This window comes from Grampus griseus, assembly GCF_964374135.1.
Source record: "Grampus griseus genome assembly, chromosome: 20".
NCBI lineage: Eukaryota > Metazoa > Chordata > Mammalia > Artiodactyla > Delphinidae > Grampus > Grampus griseus.
This window is the reverse complement of record NC_139014.1, coordinates 12,751,615-12,768,342: the sequence shown is the minus strand read 5'-3', so window position 1 is coordinate 12,768,342 and position 16,728 is coordinate 12,751,615. Positions and strand designations below refer to the sequence as shown.

Below are 16,728 nucleotides of genomic sequence, written 5' to 3'. Positions count from 1 at the left end.
AGACAGCAGCAAACCTCCATCTGGCCCTTGCTTTTTTATCTGGTACCTTTTTACAACGCAGTTTTCTTCTTCTCAACAAAAAAATTAAACTAAACCTGCAACTCAATTCAGTTTTGTAAATACTAAGCATGAACGCTAAAAGGTGCTTCTACTTCGGGTTGTAAAATACTTGAATGACTCACGCTGTAGGACCTGATGAAATGCACAGGAGCAAAAGGTAACTTTTAGGTGTGAGCATCTTAGAGGAAATCTCTTTAAAACATGTTTCTTATAAATATCTCAGCACTAGAACAAATCGTTTTAACTGTTTTTCTATTAAATCTACTGTGTGTTTTGAAGTAAATAACAATTACTGGGGGAAAATGCCAGGCAAAGACGTTTCCAGTACTAGCATTCAAGTTCTGTGTGTAAAAACACTGTGATTTGTTATGACTGAACAATACACAGACAGCAAGAGGCTATTTATACAAGTAATTTATTTCCATTGGGGAGAATGCATTGCTGGGGAAGCTATTCTCAACGTGCTCTGTCTTCACAACTCATTCAGACTCGTTTTCCACTTCCTAAAATGATGTATATGTCGCTAATTTTCCAATGAACTCATAGGTGAACTTTAAGGATACATAAAAAGAAGACAAGCATAAACTGTGTTATACAATATTTTGCCACAATAAATAAACTCAATGAAAAAGAGAAAAGAGCTGAGGCAGCAATTAAAACTGAGGACGAGGGTACATCTGTGTGTGCATGTGAGGGCGTGTGCATGTGTCTGCTGTCCACCGGTAGTCATCGAGCCCGGGGGAGTGCAGGCATCCGGGGGCACCTCTGGAGACCAAGCGTACAGGGCCTGGCTTCACAAGGGCCCTTCCCCACTGTTCAGAGGGTGTTTCTCAGCAATGCACTGCCTGGGAGCGGGGCAGGGGGTCAAGAAAGGGCCTGGAAACAGTGGCGCCGAGCTGAGCTGACTGGGTGAACCCTCTCTCCACAAGATGGGCAGTTTCAACTCACACTTTGACCAAAACAGAGGTGGTCCCAATAGAGCCATCCAATGAGCGTTCAAAGAAAAAGCACTGCTAAAGCTAACGCCTGCCGTTCCCAGTGACGTGCACATACAAGGTCTCTCAGTGCTCAGAGCTAAAAATTAAAAATTTTTAAATAAAAAGTTGATCTGGAACCTTGCCTTGTTCTAGATATAAGCACTACTCACCAAAAGATAGCCTGAACTAAAAACCCATCTTGTTAATAAGTTGCATTCCAATAAAATGTTATTTTCGGTTGTTTTGATCAAGTTTGTACTAATAACTAATCCTGTAAAAACTCAATCTAGAAAACTTAAATACTTACTACCTTTTGGCAGAACAAAATGTAAGAGTTAAAGTTGGCATTCACAGACATCCTCTTGCTGAAGATACTTGACAGGGAGATCAGCAAAAGATTCTCAAGCACAGAAACCTGTTACATTAAGGAAAAATTCTCTAGGAAAAGTAAATGGAAATACAGGTTCAAGGAGATAAAGAATAAAATCCCTGCATTTTAGATGGAGGATGGTGGATTCCAAGGTACCATGATGACTGGATTCCACCAGACATATTTAAAACAGTGATACAGTAGCTTTGTTTTAAAATGACACTATTCAGTATGGCAAATAACCTGCCTTGCAGCAAGTTAAATTTATACAAAACCACTGATATCAACTCACAGGAGGGATGCAGAGCTTGTCATATTCTTTTAGGGCAAATAGGAGGCCGTTGTTACAAACTGCCCCTAAACCATCCAGGATGGCCCACGAGCCCCTGCCGCCCATCCGAGGTGTGCCTGCAGACAGACACCACTAATCCAATGCGTGCACTGTCACGACCAGAAACCGATGCATACCTGTGCAGCCTTCACTGGCATGCCTGGGCTCTCCTTTTTTTATATACCAATATGCTTTGACAAAGACCAAAAACAGGGTACCCCTGCTTTCCAGCAAGTCCATACCCTGTGGGAAGCAGAGCCAGGCCTCAGAAGCCTCCAGGATTGGGACCCAAAGCCTCACACCCTAGAGACAAGCTCTCGCCTTGTGCCTTACACACAAGAACATAAACCTTCCGGGGCCCAAAGATTCTGAGGACACTGTTTTATAGCTCACCCAAAACTGTCCGCCACCATCTTAAGTGACAAGAAGAGGAACCAGAGATGGTAAACAACTGTCCGGTCTCCTGCAACCACATAGGCCGGGAGCCCAGCACTGCCTGCAGATGTTCACGGTGGAGCCATATGTGTGCCTTCAGCCCTGTGGACTCCTCCCGCCTAATGCAATTCCTCCAAAAGGTCACCTGCATGCACACAGCCGCAGAAACCATGCAGGCTCTCTGTAACTATCCTTACAAGCACAATGGGGTCTGAGATCTTTGTAACAAAAAAAAAGAAAAGAAACCAGTCTTGGTGGTTTTTCAATGACAGTACCTTTCTCCATTCACATATAACCCGACTTCAGAGCTGGAAGTTTCTAACCTTTACATACAAAAAGCGATAAACCCTCAAAAAGTTAAATACAGAATTACCGTGTAACCCAGCAATTCCACTCCTAGGCATACACCTAAAAGAAATGAAAACAGGGATTCAAACAGATACGTGCACCCAATGTTCATTAGCAGCATTATTCACAATAGTGAAAAAATGGAAATAACCCAAGTATCCACTGACAGATGAACAGATAACTAACAGGTGGTCCATCCACACAAAGGAAAATTATTCAGCCATAAAAAGGAATGCGGTTGTGGCACAAGCTACAACATGAACTTAACCTTGAAATTCTGAGAAAGGGACTTCCCTGTTGGCACAGTGGTTGAGAGTCCGCCTGCCGATGCAGGGGACGTGGGTTCCTGCCCCGGTCTGGGAAGATCGCACATGTCGCGGAGCAGCTGGGCCCGTGAGCCATGGCTGCTGAGCCTGTGCATCCGGAGCCTGTGCTCCGCAACAGGAGAGGCCACAACAGTGAGAGGCCTGCGTACCACAAAAAAAAAAAAAAGACTCTGCACTCCCAATGCAGGGGGCCTGGGCTCAATCCCTAGTCAGGGAACTAAATCCCACATGCATGCTGCAACTAAGAGTTCGCATGCCACAATTAAGGAGCCCACGAGCCACAACTAAGGAGCCCACCTGCCGCAACTAAGACCCAGTGTAACCAAATAAATAAGTAAACAAATAAATAAAAATAAATACAAAAATTAAAAAAAAAAGAAATTCTGAATGAAATAAGTCAGACACAAAGGACAAATCTTGCATGATTCCACTTATATGAGGTTCTCCAGAGCAGGCAAACTCACAGAGGCAGATAGATTCATGGATATCAGGGCTGAGGGGAGGGGAAGGGGGAATTAGTGTTTAAGGGGGACAGAGTTTCTGTTTGGGAACATGAAAAGTTTTGGAAATAGATGGTGATAGTAATGGTTGTACAACATCGTAAATGTAGCTTATGCCACTGAATCGTACACTTAAACATCATTAACATGGCAGATTTCTATGTCGTATATATTTTAAAATGTTTTTTAAAAATTAATAGTGTAATAGACTAAAGCCATTGACTTAGATACTTAAAATAGGTCAACTGTATGTTAGGTGAACTATATATCCCAATAAAGCTGAAAATAACCTCTAAAAGGATCCTTGAATTCACACTGAAGAAAACGAAAGTACTAACAAGCCCCTTTGCAACAGTCTCACCAGCAGCCCACAGCCATCTACCCCTACCCCTGGTTTAATCTTCGACCAAAATACTCCGCTCCCAAGGGCGGGAGAGGGCTGAGTATGAAATGAAGCACACACACACTCTTTCACTCAAGGAGAAAAGCATTTTAATAGAGAAAAACACAACTCCTACTCCACACACTAAGCCACAGACGTCACATTACGGCTGTCACTTTTCTTACAGGCTGGAATGTCCAAACAGCTCAAAACTGCACAAAGGTTAAAAATCAGGGAAGTGCACAATCATCAGGAGAATGGGAAGGTGCCAGGAGGGGTCAGGAGCAGTGAAGAGTGGGAACCCAGGCACAAAGGACCATGGGGAGGGACTGGTCGGGAGACAAGAGAGGTCAGCACTCTGCAAATGAAGGCTGTGGCCACAGCCAGGACTCACCCACCGGCGCCGGCTGACCCCAGGCCCCACAGCCACTCTACCAGGGAGGCGGTGCGGCAGCCACAACTTGCAGCCCCTTCCAGAAAGACAGGAATGCCTCTGAGGCTGACTTTGGCTTGAGGACCACCCCCCCAGAAGCCCTTCCTTAGACCACACAGCCCACCAGGACACCGCCACCCATACCCCAGCCCCACAGCTCTCGGGGTCAGACGGTGGCTCTGCCACCCTTACCAGCATTTCCCTAATAACTGCACAGTTCATCCTGTCTTGGTATCTTCTCAGAGTACCCAGACTAACGCTAGAATGCTATTCAGAGGCTAGTTTTTGGATGATGTCTCAGAATACAGCCAAGTAGGGAGCGCCACGAATTGGTCCCTCCACCAAACCAACCAGTAAGCTGGCAAAAACAGAGAGAAACAAGTTTTTCAGCACTCTGGAATCTAATCAAAAACCTGCCACAACCAGGGGAGTGCTTAGTGAAGGAGGAGGCTACTAAATTTCAGCATTTAAGAAACCTCTAGGGACCTCCCTGGTGGCACAGTGTTTAACAATCCGCCTGCCAATGCAGGTGACACAAGTTTGATCCCTGGTCCAGGAAGATCCCACATGCCGCAGAGCAACTAAGCCCACAAGCCACAACTACTGAGCCCACGTACCACATCTACGGAAGCCTGCGCGCTCTAGGGCCCGCGTGCCGCAATTACCGGAGCGCACGCACCTAAAGCCCATGCTCCGCAATGAGAGAAGCCACCGCAATGAGAAGCCTGCACACCGCAATAAACAGTAGCCTCCGCCCACCGCAACTAGAGAAAGCCCACGCACAGCAACAAAGACCCAATGCAGCCATAAGAAAAAAAGAAAAAGAAACCTCTGTTAGGTCACTGGCTAAATGCTAAGATAACAGAACAGAGACTTCAGTGACCAAACATAACAGGGAATACAGTCGTTGCAAAAAAAAGGTCTGGAAAAAGTCACTAAATAAAGAGATGACTAACAGTCTTCAACAGCAACAGCAGCAAACTGCTGGCAAGGGAGGAGAACCTGATTTCCAGAGTTATAACATAATAAAATGTCAGAATGTCCAGTTTTCAACCAAAAAATAACAAGGCACATGAAGAAACAGAAAACTATGGTCCATTCACAGGAAGAAAAAGAAATTGACAGAAACCACCCCTGAGGAAGGCTAGACAGTGTCTTACAAGACAAATACCCTAAATCAATTTTCTCAAATAAGCTCCAAGAGCTAAAGGAAACAAGAGAACAATGTCTGTAAAAACACAGAATGTCAATAAAGAGACAGACTATAATAGAGATCACAAAGAAATTCCGGAACTGAAAATAGAGTAACTGAAATGAAAAATTCAGCTGAGGAAGGAGAAAAACAGCAGATATGAGCAGGCAGAAGGAAGGACCAGAGAACCTGAAGACAGGGCAATCCAAACTATCCAGTCTGAGGAGCAGGAGAAAAGAGAGTAAAGAAAAATGAACAGTAAGTGTTAGACCCATCACCTCTGGAGCCTACTCCAGGACAAGACCACTGTCGCCTGCACGATCTCTCCCAGGCAGGAGACAGCACAGCTCCACGACCCACTGGCCACGCAAAAGGTCTGCAGAGAGGCTCAACTCATGCGGAGGGCACCACAGGCAAGAGGCGGCCAGCCACTCAAGTGAAGATCATGGGCCAACTCACCGTATGTGACATCTCAGTTTTTTGGCCACAGCTTGACACTTTTCATCTACAACAACAACAACCACCATGCACTCTCATTCTGGCTGCTTGTGGTTGGTGGACACTGCTGACATCGTGAGATACGACAGACACACACATGCCAGTGGGTCTCAGGCATGAAAAGCAGAGAGAGCGCTTTGGTCTCCTTCAAGTTAAACTGGAGTTGGCACCACACAGGCGGAGACTTCATCTTGACCCACCACACCCTCACATACCCACACACCCTCACACATCTATTTTCACAAATAAATGTGTAAGTCACTTAGGATGGAACAAGAGTAAATAAAAGCACAGTAGTACATCTCTGTGGCCTTGGGGTAGGCAATGACTTGTTAGATATGACACCAGGGGCACAAGCAACAAAAGAGAAGACTGATAACCAGACTTAAAACTTACAACTTCAGTGCATCAAACAATACCATCGGAAAAGTGACAAGACAACCACAGAGGAGAGAAAATATCCACAAATCATACATGTGATAAAAGACATATCTGTAAAGAACTCATAACAATAAAAAGACAAATAATCCAATTTTTTAAATTAGCAAAGGACATGAATAGACATTTTGCCAATGAACATATCCAAATGGCCAAGAAGCACATGAAAAGATGCTCAACACCATTAGTCAGCAGGGAGATGCGAATCAAAACCACAGTAAGATACCACTTTACACCCACTAGGATGGCTATTTTCAAAAACAAAAAAAAACCAGAGAAAAACAAGTGTTGGAGAGGATGTGTGGAAACTGGAACCCTCATACGCAGCTGGAGGAATGTAAAGTGGTACAACCATTTTGGAAAAGGGTTTGCAGTTCCTCAAAAAGTTCAAGACAGATTTAGCATGTGATCCAGCAATTCCACTCATAGGTCTATACCCAAGAGAACTCAAATCACATGTCCACACAAAAACTTGTATGCAGGGCTTCCCTGGTGGCGCAGCGGTTGAGAATCTGCCTGCCAATGCAGGGGACACGGGTTCGAGCCCTGGTCTGGGAGGATCCCACATGCCGTGGAGCAACTAGGCCTGTGAGCCACAACTACTGAGCCTGCGCATCTGGAGCCTGTGCTCCGCAATGAGAGAGGCCACAACAGTGAGAGGCCCGCGCACTGCGATGAAGAGTGGCCCCCACTTGCCACAACTAGAGAAAGCCCTCGCACAGAAACAAAGACCCAACACAGCAAAAATAAATTAATTAATTAATAAACTCCTACCCCCAACATCTTAAAAAAAAAAAAAAAAAAAAAAAAAAAAAACTTGTATGCAAATGTTCAGGGCAGCATTCTTCATAATCACCAAAGGTGAAAACCCAAATGTCCATCAACGATGACGGGATAAACAATGTGTATCCATACAATGGAATATTATTCAGCCACAAAAAGGAATGAAGCACCACTGCTACGTGGTGCAGTAGGGATGAATGTTAAAAACACTACCCCAGGGCTTCCCTGGTGGCGCAGTGGTTGAGAGTCTGCCTGCCGATGCAGGGGACACGGGTTCGTGTCCCGGTGCAGGAGGATCCCACGTGCTGCGGAGCGGCTGGGCCCGTGGGCCGTGGCCGCTGAGCCTGCGCGACCAGAGCCTGTGCTCCGCAACGGGAGAGGCCACAGTGGTGAGAGGCCCACGTACCGCAAAAAAAAAAACATTACACTAAGTGAAAGAGGTCAGACAAGGAAGACCACTACTGGAGATTCCATTTACATAAAGTGTCCAGAAAAGGCAAAGTTACAGAGACAGAAAAAGATCAGTGGTTGTCTAGGGCTGGTGGTGTTGAGGGAAAATGGGGAATGACTTTTCCTGAGTATAGGGTTTCTTTGAGGGAAAATGAGATTAGATTAAGATGGTGGTTGCACAACTCTGTAAATATACTATAAACCACTGAACTGAACACTTTAAATGGGTGAACTTTATGGTATATAAATCATATCTCAGGGATTTCCCTGGCGGTGCAGTGGGTAAGACTCCGCACTCCCAATGCAGGGGGCCCGGGTTTGATCCCTGGTCAGGGAACTAGACCCCAAATGCGTGCTGCAACTAAGAGTTCGCATGCCACAACTGGGAGCCCACATGCCACAACTAACGAGCCCTGGAGCCGCAACTAATGAGCCCACGGGCTGCAACTAAGACCTAGCGCAACCAAATAAACAAATATTTTTTTAAAAATCGTATCTCAGTAAAGCTGCTACAAGAATAAGCAGAAAGAGCCCATAGAAACCAAGGGTCCTCTGCCCTGCTTGTGCTTCACAACGCCAAGCACACAGCCAGCACCTGCAATACCCCCACAACTCAGCTGCTGAGCTGCACTCTTCTTTGCACAGACGTCCTTGTTCCGTACAGAAGTCGCCCTCGGGGTACATGGCGTCTTTGGTGACACACTCCTGCACAGGGCCCTCTCCATCCTTCACAGGCATCCCTCCCTTCTGTCCACAGAGGCACAGCGGGCGGCTCCCAGGGACACCCACCACAGACAAGCGCCCCCATGCGGCCGGGCCCGAGAGCTGGCACGCACAGGCCTGGAGTTCGGTGGTCTATCTGCACCAGCCGCACTGTGCCCCTGCTCAGGCCCACTGCCGAGCTTCCTCCCCATCCCCTCACTGGCGTGAGCCTTGTTCCCAGAAATCATGATGTCACCCCAGGGGCTAAGCACAGTGGCAGTGCACACATTCTTAATGGGCAATAGCACCCTCACGAAGGTGAAACTGGTTCTGGGGGACAAGACAATCTCAGACATCACAACAGCTCGCGGCCCTCCAAATCCAGACCTACAGTGTACGTGTGCTATTAAACTTTCACAGCAGGGAGAAGAGGCATCAGGAATCAGAAAGGCCAACATAAGAAAGAAAGCTGAGAGCACAGGTCTGGAGGGCTCTCTCCTGCAACACTCATGATGGTCAGGGAGGGCAGAGGCGTGGTATGTGCTGACAGCCGGCCACACTGGGGAGGGGGCCGGATGAAGCACCTCGACACGCATAAATGGTCTTGACCAGACAAAACTGAGCTTCATACTCACCGTCCGGGAGTCGGGAAGGGAGCAACAGGCCTCGTCTGCTCAGTTCCGCCAGCGCCAGACACCCGCCATGCCAGGCGTTGTCTGTCTCCTGGAAACTGAAAGCACAAAGAGCCTGAGACCCAGCACGATGCCCCCCACAGCCCAGAGTGAAAGTCCACCCCCGGGCCAAAAGCCTCACTAAAACCGAGTGAGTTTATAAAATATCAGTCAGTAACGAGATAAAGTACTCCAAATCAGCTGAAGATAACGGCCATGTTCAGGTCTCCGGAGAATGAGTAAAAATCCTGGGTCAGCCTCACACACCCCAGGAAGAGTAGCCCACACACGTGCCCACTGCACCTTCGGGCCAGAGCAGCTAGCTCTCTCAGCCGTTTAAGCAGTTGCGCCGCTCAAGAAACGCTGGGCTTACAACACAGTGACTACACCAAATGAAGGTTAGGAAAATGTTCACAGGAAGGGCAAGGAGACCCCCTTTTCATGGAGCCCCTGCTGGCTTGAATGATGAATATTGAGATTAGGAAGTTAGAATCAAACAGCATATACAGAACTTGTTTTGTACTGTTTGAAACAGACTTTCAACAAACAACTGAAAAGCCAGTCAACTCATAAGCAAAATTTCGTATTTAATAAAAAATTCCTAAAGTGGTTTGGAAGCTCTCATGTTTAAAGGTGCAGCTCTGGCATAATAACTAGCGAGAATAACCCTTTCTTACATCAACAACTGCTTCTTACATCAATAACTGTTCTGAGAGTTTCCACGCCTGGCTGCCAAAATAAACATGGAAATATACTTCACCCAAAAAACCAGAGAAATTACAGGACTCTTTCCAATTCTGAATAAATTAATTTGATGGCAAAAAAATGTTTAGGAAAACCAAATAAATTGCATCACTGGCTGGCAACAAACGCACGAATATTCAGATAGGATAGAAGTTAGGCTTATCTTTTCACTCAAAATACACTTAGCAGTGTCTCCCACGTGCCAGGCCCTGCTCTGGGCTCTGCGGAGACACGCTGACCAAGACAGACACAAAAGCTGCCCTGGACCTCGCCAGCAACCAGTGACTCAATTCCAATTATAACTTTCTTAAGTTCCAGATGTTTATCAAATGTCTGTCCCAAAGACTATATGACCGTTGCCACAATTTAATATTGCACTTTGTGTACTTCAGGATTTCAGTTGGAGAGAAGTGCTTTCTGCTTTCCATAAAAGATTTAATAACATTTGGAAGAACCTGATAAAAGGTCAGCAGTACGATGACTCACTTATCACTAAAACAATCGCCAGTCACGCCATCGTTTCTCAACTAAACGTGTGTGCGCTGTAGCTTGTCAACAGCTGTGGACAGTGCAGGACCTTGCGTCAGGCTGTAAAATGCCTGTGGCCCAAGGCGGCCGAGGAGGACCACGGTGTGCTGCCTGCACTGCTGCCTCTGCTCTGCCCACTCCAGGAGGACGTGGACCCTCTCCAAGGCCAACCTGCACAGCGGGGATGGACGCAGACCCTAGGACGCAGAGTACTGAGTACCGCCAGAGTGCCCAGTGCCTGAGGGCAAGCTCCTGTCCCAGAGCCAAGCCCCAGACGACCGTGGGAGGGCCCGGGGTCTCAGAGGAGTGGAGACAACAGCAAACAGAAGGGCCGAGACAGCAGGCTCAGGAGAGAGGGGCCAAGATGGGCTCAGGGCCACTGGCCTCCCATCGGCAAGGGCACCTAATGAGGACCATCTGGAAGAGCAGAGTGGGGCGGCGTGGAGGGCGTGGGATGAGCGAAGAAGACGTTCTTATCCTTCCACCCACCTCATACCCACTGTCCCTAGAAGGACACGGAGAAAGGGGGACGGTGCGTGCAGGGTGCAGAGCAGAGGAGGACACCCCATCACTTTCATCTCCTTCTGAACTTTTAACTGCAAACAGCACTAGAACTCAAGGAAAAGCCTGGGAAGGAGCCGTGAAGAGCATTTCCTGCTGAGAGGGGGCTGCTCCCGCGGCCACAGCAGCACCACCATGGCACACCCAGGACCCAGGCCGCAGGGCTGAGGCCCGTCTGCTGACTGGAGAAACCCGCGGGCTCAGTGCAGATGCCAGACACAGAGGACCCGGCAAGGCCTCCCGGGGCAGGCTGCTTGCACCCACCCTGGACTGGTGGGTCTGGGCACCATCTCTGGGATCCTGTCCTGAGGCCATCGAGGGGCTAACGCGTGGTTTTCTAAGTGGTGGGAGGGGTAGGGGAGTGCAGGTACTGAAGGGCACCTGCACATTCTGGGGCGGGACCTGGGAGGGGAGCACAGGGCCTGAGGAGGTCCTCTGGGGCTCAGTGGGAGGCCCCAGCCACATAATCTGGCCCAGAAACAGGGCAGGGAGCAAGGTAACAGTCCCAGGAGTCGGGTGTTCTTACATGTAAAGGAATGAATGTCCTATTTCTGACCCACTGCAGAAATGGCTGGCAGCTCACCACATACCCCAGGAGGACATAGAAGGAGGAAGGGGACCAGAGCGGCCTCTGTGCTGGGTCGCCAGCCGGCCCGGCCACCCTGCCAACCTCACACCCCAGCCCAGCTGGTACCTGCTTCTCCCGGCTGCGCTGACTCCTTTCTATGGCCTGTTCTGCAATCAGGAGTTTCACGCCCACTGTGTGAGGTCCTGTCCAGGGAAAGACTGCCTCCCCGAGGGCCCACTCAGGCCCCTTCACTCAATGTTGCATTGGGCTTCTGGCCTTGGGAATCTGGAGCAGTGAGACCATTTCTACCCTCCACAACCCAGACACAAAGATCAGAGGAATTCATTAAAACGACAAAATAAAGGCAAAGCAGCATTTGGAGATTAACTAGGACGAGTGAAACTGGACTAAGGTTGCAGGCCGAGAGCAAGGAACATACATCTGACCAGAGAAGCATGTTTTGGGAGACAAGATGCTAGCATTCAGGGGAGACACGTTGGGGTGAAGGGCTCACAGCCCTTGAGGCAGAGGCACAGCGGCTAGAGAAGTAACAGGGTTTGAGAGCCGGACGGGAGGGGACCCAGGAGCGCATGGGAGGGGAGACTGCAGAAGGAGCAGCAGAAGGAAGGGCTGGACAAAGATGGCTTCAAATAGCCAGAGTGCTGTGCAGAAACTCTAAGGAAGGAAAGAGGAAAGCGAAGCGCTTGAGGCAGACAGCCACCCCAGGGGAAGGGGCTGGGAGGAAAGGCCGGAGGCCCTGGCTCCTCCATCCTCCCAAACCCCCCGCGCCCCTGGCTGCCCTGAACCCACACCTCTTCACCCAGGACCAGTGGGGTGCCCGTGTCATCTCGTGCCCATCAGCAAGCCCCCGAAAAAGAACTCCAGGAAGACACTCTACAACAAGCCAGCAGAGTCATCGTGCAGACCCACGGTTCTACAGAGTCCCGCGAAGCAGCACGTGTCTCCTGCCACAAGAAGACACAGTGGCCACACATGCAACATTACTCTGAAACAGTAGTGTGAAACTGTTTCCTGCAGCCCTTAAACCTCACCAATCAGGCTCGGGGCCCAGGGCAGGAGAAGCCCGCGCCCCTGGGACCCCGTGGGCCAGCTTGGTGACCGAGGCCTGAGTGCCCATGAACACCAATAGCACAGCTCTCACACGCATGGGGGCACCAAGAAGAGAAGCAACCGGCTGACAAGGGTGGGACCACAAATGGGGGCCGAACACAACACCCATTCTCAAATCACCTGCTTCTGAAAGCAAGGGGCAAGCAGAGCAAGAGTCCTCGTGAGCAGCTGCACTAACGCGGCCCCCCCAGCCCACCTGAACTGCACTAACGCAGCCCCCCCCCTCAGCCCACCTGCGCTGCACTAACGCAGCCCCCCCCAGCCCACCTGCACTGCACTAACGCGCCCCCCCCCCCTCAGCCCACCTGCGCTGCACTAACGCGGCCCCCCTCAGCCCACCTGCGCTGCTCGGGGCTCTGCCCTTTGCCCCTCGCCTGCAGGCCCCAGGCTCAAACTCCCACACCTGCCACCTGCACCTCCCGGCCCACACCTGCACCTCGGGCAGGCCGCGGGTCCCCAGGATCCCCTGAGAGGTGAGGACGGATGCAGCACAACCACTGGCACATGTGGCTATGAGATTTAAATCTGATGAAATTAAATAAAATTTGGAATTCAGACCTCAGTCACACTAGCCTCTTTTAAGATCTCAACAGCCCCAGATCTAGAACAGGCCGTCATCACAGAAAACTCTCTCGGACAGAGCAGCCCTGGTTTCATTCCAATGAAAACAGGTTTCCTTGAAGGATACGTTTCTATGTGTGGACACGCGCAAAACTGACCTCCTTAAGGTTTTTAAATGTAACGGAGCCTCAGCTGACAAAAGAAATATATCAGGGTGGGATGAATTGGGAGATTAGGATTAACATATATACTAATATGTATAAAATAGACAACTAATGTATAGCACAAGGAGCTCCACTTCACTGTACAGTAGAAACTAACACAACATTGTAAAACAACTATACCCCAATTTTTTTTAAAAAAAGATGTATTAGGGGCACACGCGTGCACACACACACACACACACACACACACACACACAAGAAATATATCAGAAATAACTAGAGTCCTCAAATTTAACTTCAAAAGGAAAAGAAATGGCTTCAGAGAATCTGATAACTAGCTCAACTGAAAGAAAACGTAGGAGGAAGTAAGGAAAGAAAAGCCACTGCTCTTACCCAGAAACACATCTACCCCTCTGATCTCCCCACATACCTGAAACAGTCCAGCACAGACCCGGCCACATCATCCGCCAGCTCTTTGGGAAGTCTTCCAGCCAACCTACCGATTCTGAAAAGCAGAAGCAACGTCGTCAGCATCAGCAGCCCGTCGAGGGCACACGCTACACTAGGGACGTCCCGAGTAACTGTCCTTCTCTCCAGAGGATGGCAAAGAGGCTGATTCTGCTCCATAAAAGCCACCTGCCCCATCAGGGAGCCCATCACACTGACATACAGAGACAGGACAGGCATCTGGGGGACCAAGGCAAAGGGAGCCCACAGGGCAGGTGCACTTCTCAGACAGTCAACGGCTCCCAGCTCAGGCCACCAAGGTCCATCCCCTGCTGCATGCCAACCGGGCCAGCTTCCATCAAGTCACTGCCCAGGCTGGGTCCCGGCCAGCGGCGCCCCAGAAAGGCCCACCCTCCCAGCCCATCGTACTCCAAGCAGACAAGACTTTGGGCTCCGAGGTTGGCCAAAAGCCCCCGTGTGAGCCTCCTCTCCCCGGCATTCGCTATGTGAGTGGATTGGCAAGGACACCCGTAACCTCTGTGGGGAGGGCCCACGGGTACCTTCACCCATTTTCCTTTTCTCCACAACATCTCCTTTGTACTCTGTCCCCTAACCCGCCCTGGCCCCACTGCGTGTGCTGGGGCGCCTGTGTTGGCTGTTCCCTCAGGCATAGCAGAGGGGGATGCCAGCCCCTCCTGGGGGCTCTGGAATCAAGTGAGGCCGTGCAGCATCTGCTCTCTACATGGGGGCCGCCCCTGGCTGTGGAGGCAGGAGGTGGGGGTCGTGGCAGTGAGGACGTGAGGAGCAAGGAAAGGAACACCTGAAGGTAAAAAAGGCAAACATGCTCATTCCAGCCAGAAGGGCAAGAACATGAAGAAGCCACTGACCAACCTCAGTGATTTTCTTGAAAATTAGAACAAAAAGCAGTAAATGTAAATTAGGAAAAAAACATTCTACCTTTTAAAACTCTGGGAGCTGTTTGCAGCCCTCCAATTCCACAGGAAGTACTGAATGATTAAGGAGACTCAGTAGACCTGCAGGCATCTGGGGCATAAGCTGTGAGCCCCCAGCCCAGCCCCCCGACCAAGTGCAGTCACCTACCCTTTGGCCGCAGACCACCGCACAATCGTGTCCTTGTCCTTCAGCCCAACCAGCAGCTGCTCTGGAAGAACACAGGAAGGCCGGTCTGTGAGCCCCACGGAACCACCCAGAGTTTTAGATGAGCTCTCAGTTCCCAGCTTTAAGGTAACCCACCCTGCACACCACTCAAAACAGTACCATAAAGGCAATTACATGAAGAATCTCAATTCTAATCACAATAAAAGGACATTTCCTTCTGTATGTCTTTAAGTCATCACTTAAGGGCAATTTCTGTCTTAGCTCCTAACAGTCACTGGGCAGAGAGCACCAGCGAGGAAGGCCAGAGGCCGATGAGGGAGGCTTCCCAGAGAAACCAGCTTCTGCCAGAGGCTGCAGAGAGCAGCTCTCCTAGGGACAGGGTCTGAGAAATGCTCAGCCTCTAGGAAAGGCCACACAGAGGGCTCCCAAGCAGTACAGGCCTTGCAAGCCAGTCAGTGGAAGCCCTGGTGGAGGGCACATGGCAGCACAGGAAGCCTGATGCAGAGGCAGGACGGAGCCTGTGGAGGTGCACAGGTGCACTGCGACCAGGGCGGTCTAGGGCCGCAACGGGGGGCGGGGAGACAGCAGATGCACACAGCCCCAGGCTCACCTCCCACCCTGCAAAGACCAGAGGTGGGGCCAGGTCCCCTGCAGGTCGAGATGAGGTGGCCCCCACTCACCTATCACGCTCTCCACCTCCTCGGGGACGTCGTCCTCTCCGTCGCTGTCAGGGGTCTCGGTCTGTATCCCTGGATCTCTAGGACTCTGGACACTCAGCTGCAGGCCCGCAACCAAGGAGCGGCAGCCACGCTGGTACCTGCAAGAAGCAAACAAACACACCTCAGACCTGCTGCGACAACTTGGAGCTAGAAGATCCTGATGACTGAACTCAACAATTCAGTGTCACTGTGAAAATTCCATGTGCTTTACAGGTACAGGATGGACAGGAAGGAAACTGAGCAGTAACTGTCACCAGCATGGATTGTCAAGGAAGATGACAACCTCATCTGAGCCACAGAACATAGATTCACCTTCTAGATGACTCAGAAACCCTCACGTGTCGGAAAGCTTTCTTAGCAGAAAGGCAGGTGACAAAGCGTGACAACAAGAATGCACCCAACAGGGCTTCCCTGGTAGCACAGTGCTTAAGAACCCGCCTGCCAATGCAGGGGACACGGGTTCGAGCCCTGGTCCAGGAAGATCCCACATGCCGCGGAGCAACTAAGCCCATGAGCCACAACTACTGAGCCTGTGCTCTAGAGCCCATAAGCCACAAGTACTGGAGCCTGCGCTCTAGAGCCCGTGAGCTACAACTACTAAAGCCTGTGTACCTAGAGCCTGTACTCCACAACAAGAGAAGCCACTGCAACGAGAAGCCCGCACACCGCAACGAAGAGCAGCCCCTGCTCGCCACAACTAGAGAAAGCTGGTGCGCAGCAACGAAGACCCAACGCAGCCAAAAATAAATTTAAAATTTTTTTAATTATTTTTTTAAAAAAAGAATGCACCCAACAGAAATGGCAGGGAGGGCACGTTTGAACCCACTGGCCTTGGCCTTATTTCCACAGGCTCTGCCTCCAGGTCCCACCTGAGCAGAGCCCCACCCCCTGTCTCCGGGCCAGATGCCTGCCTTCCACACCAGGGGCCACAGCTGGTCCATGCCAGCTCCCACAGATCCTGCCTCCTGAATGGCTCTCACCACTTCCTGCCGCCCACACCCGCCTCCCCACCTGCTGAGGCCACCAGCATCATCTCCTGCAGCGCCATGAAGGGGCCAGCAGCACACGCCAGCTCAGCTGTCTGACTGCACAGCCCCTGAACCTCTGCCTGCCTCAGTTTCCCATCTGTAAAATGAGGCCCCACCCAGAGGGCTGTAACGAGGCCAGGTGGGAGGATGTGCACAAAGCACTCAGACCAGGCCCTGTGCAGAGAAAGGCCCAGGAACGCCTCCCCTCCTAGAAGCAGGACAGGCACGCTTGGGCCTGACTCTGGGGCAGCCCCATCTCAGG

General features: G+C 50.3%; 1 protein-coding gene across 3 annotated transcripts in view; it reads right to left on the bottom strand.

Annotated features, from left to right (window-relative positions):
- The window catches only part of TBCD (tubulin folding cofactor D), a 177,164-nt gene that overhangs the window by 110,462 nt on the left and 49,974 nt on the right, over window positions 1-16,728 (bottom strand). For all 3 annotated transcript variants that reach the window (XM_082679819.1, XM_082679820.1, XM_082679821.1), the window contains 4 exons: window positions 15,400-15,536; window positions 14,702-14,762; window positions 13,584-13,658; window positions 8,861-8,955 (listed from right to left, as the gene is read on the bottom strand). In XM_082679819.1, coding sequence (XP_082535945.1) covers window positions 8,861-8,955; window positions 13,584-13,658; window positions 14,702-14,762; window positions 15,400-15,536 — 368 coding nt within the window. The remainder of the gene's footprint in view (window positions 1-8,860; window positions 8,956-13,583; window positions 13,659-14,701; window positions 14,763-15,399; window positions 15,537-16,728) is intronic.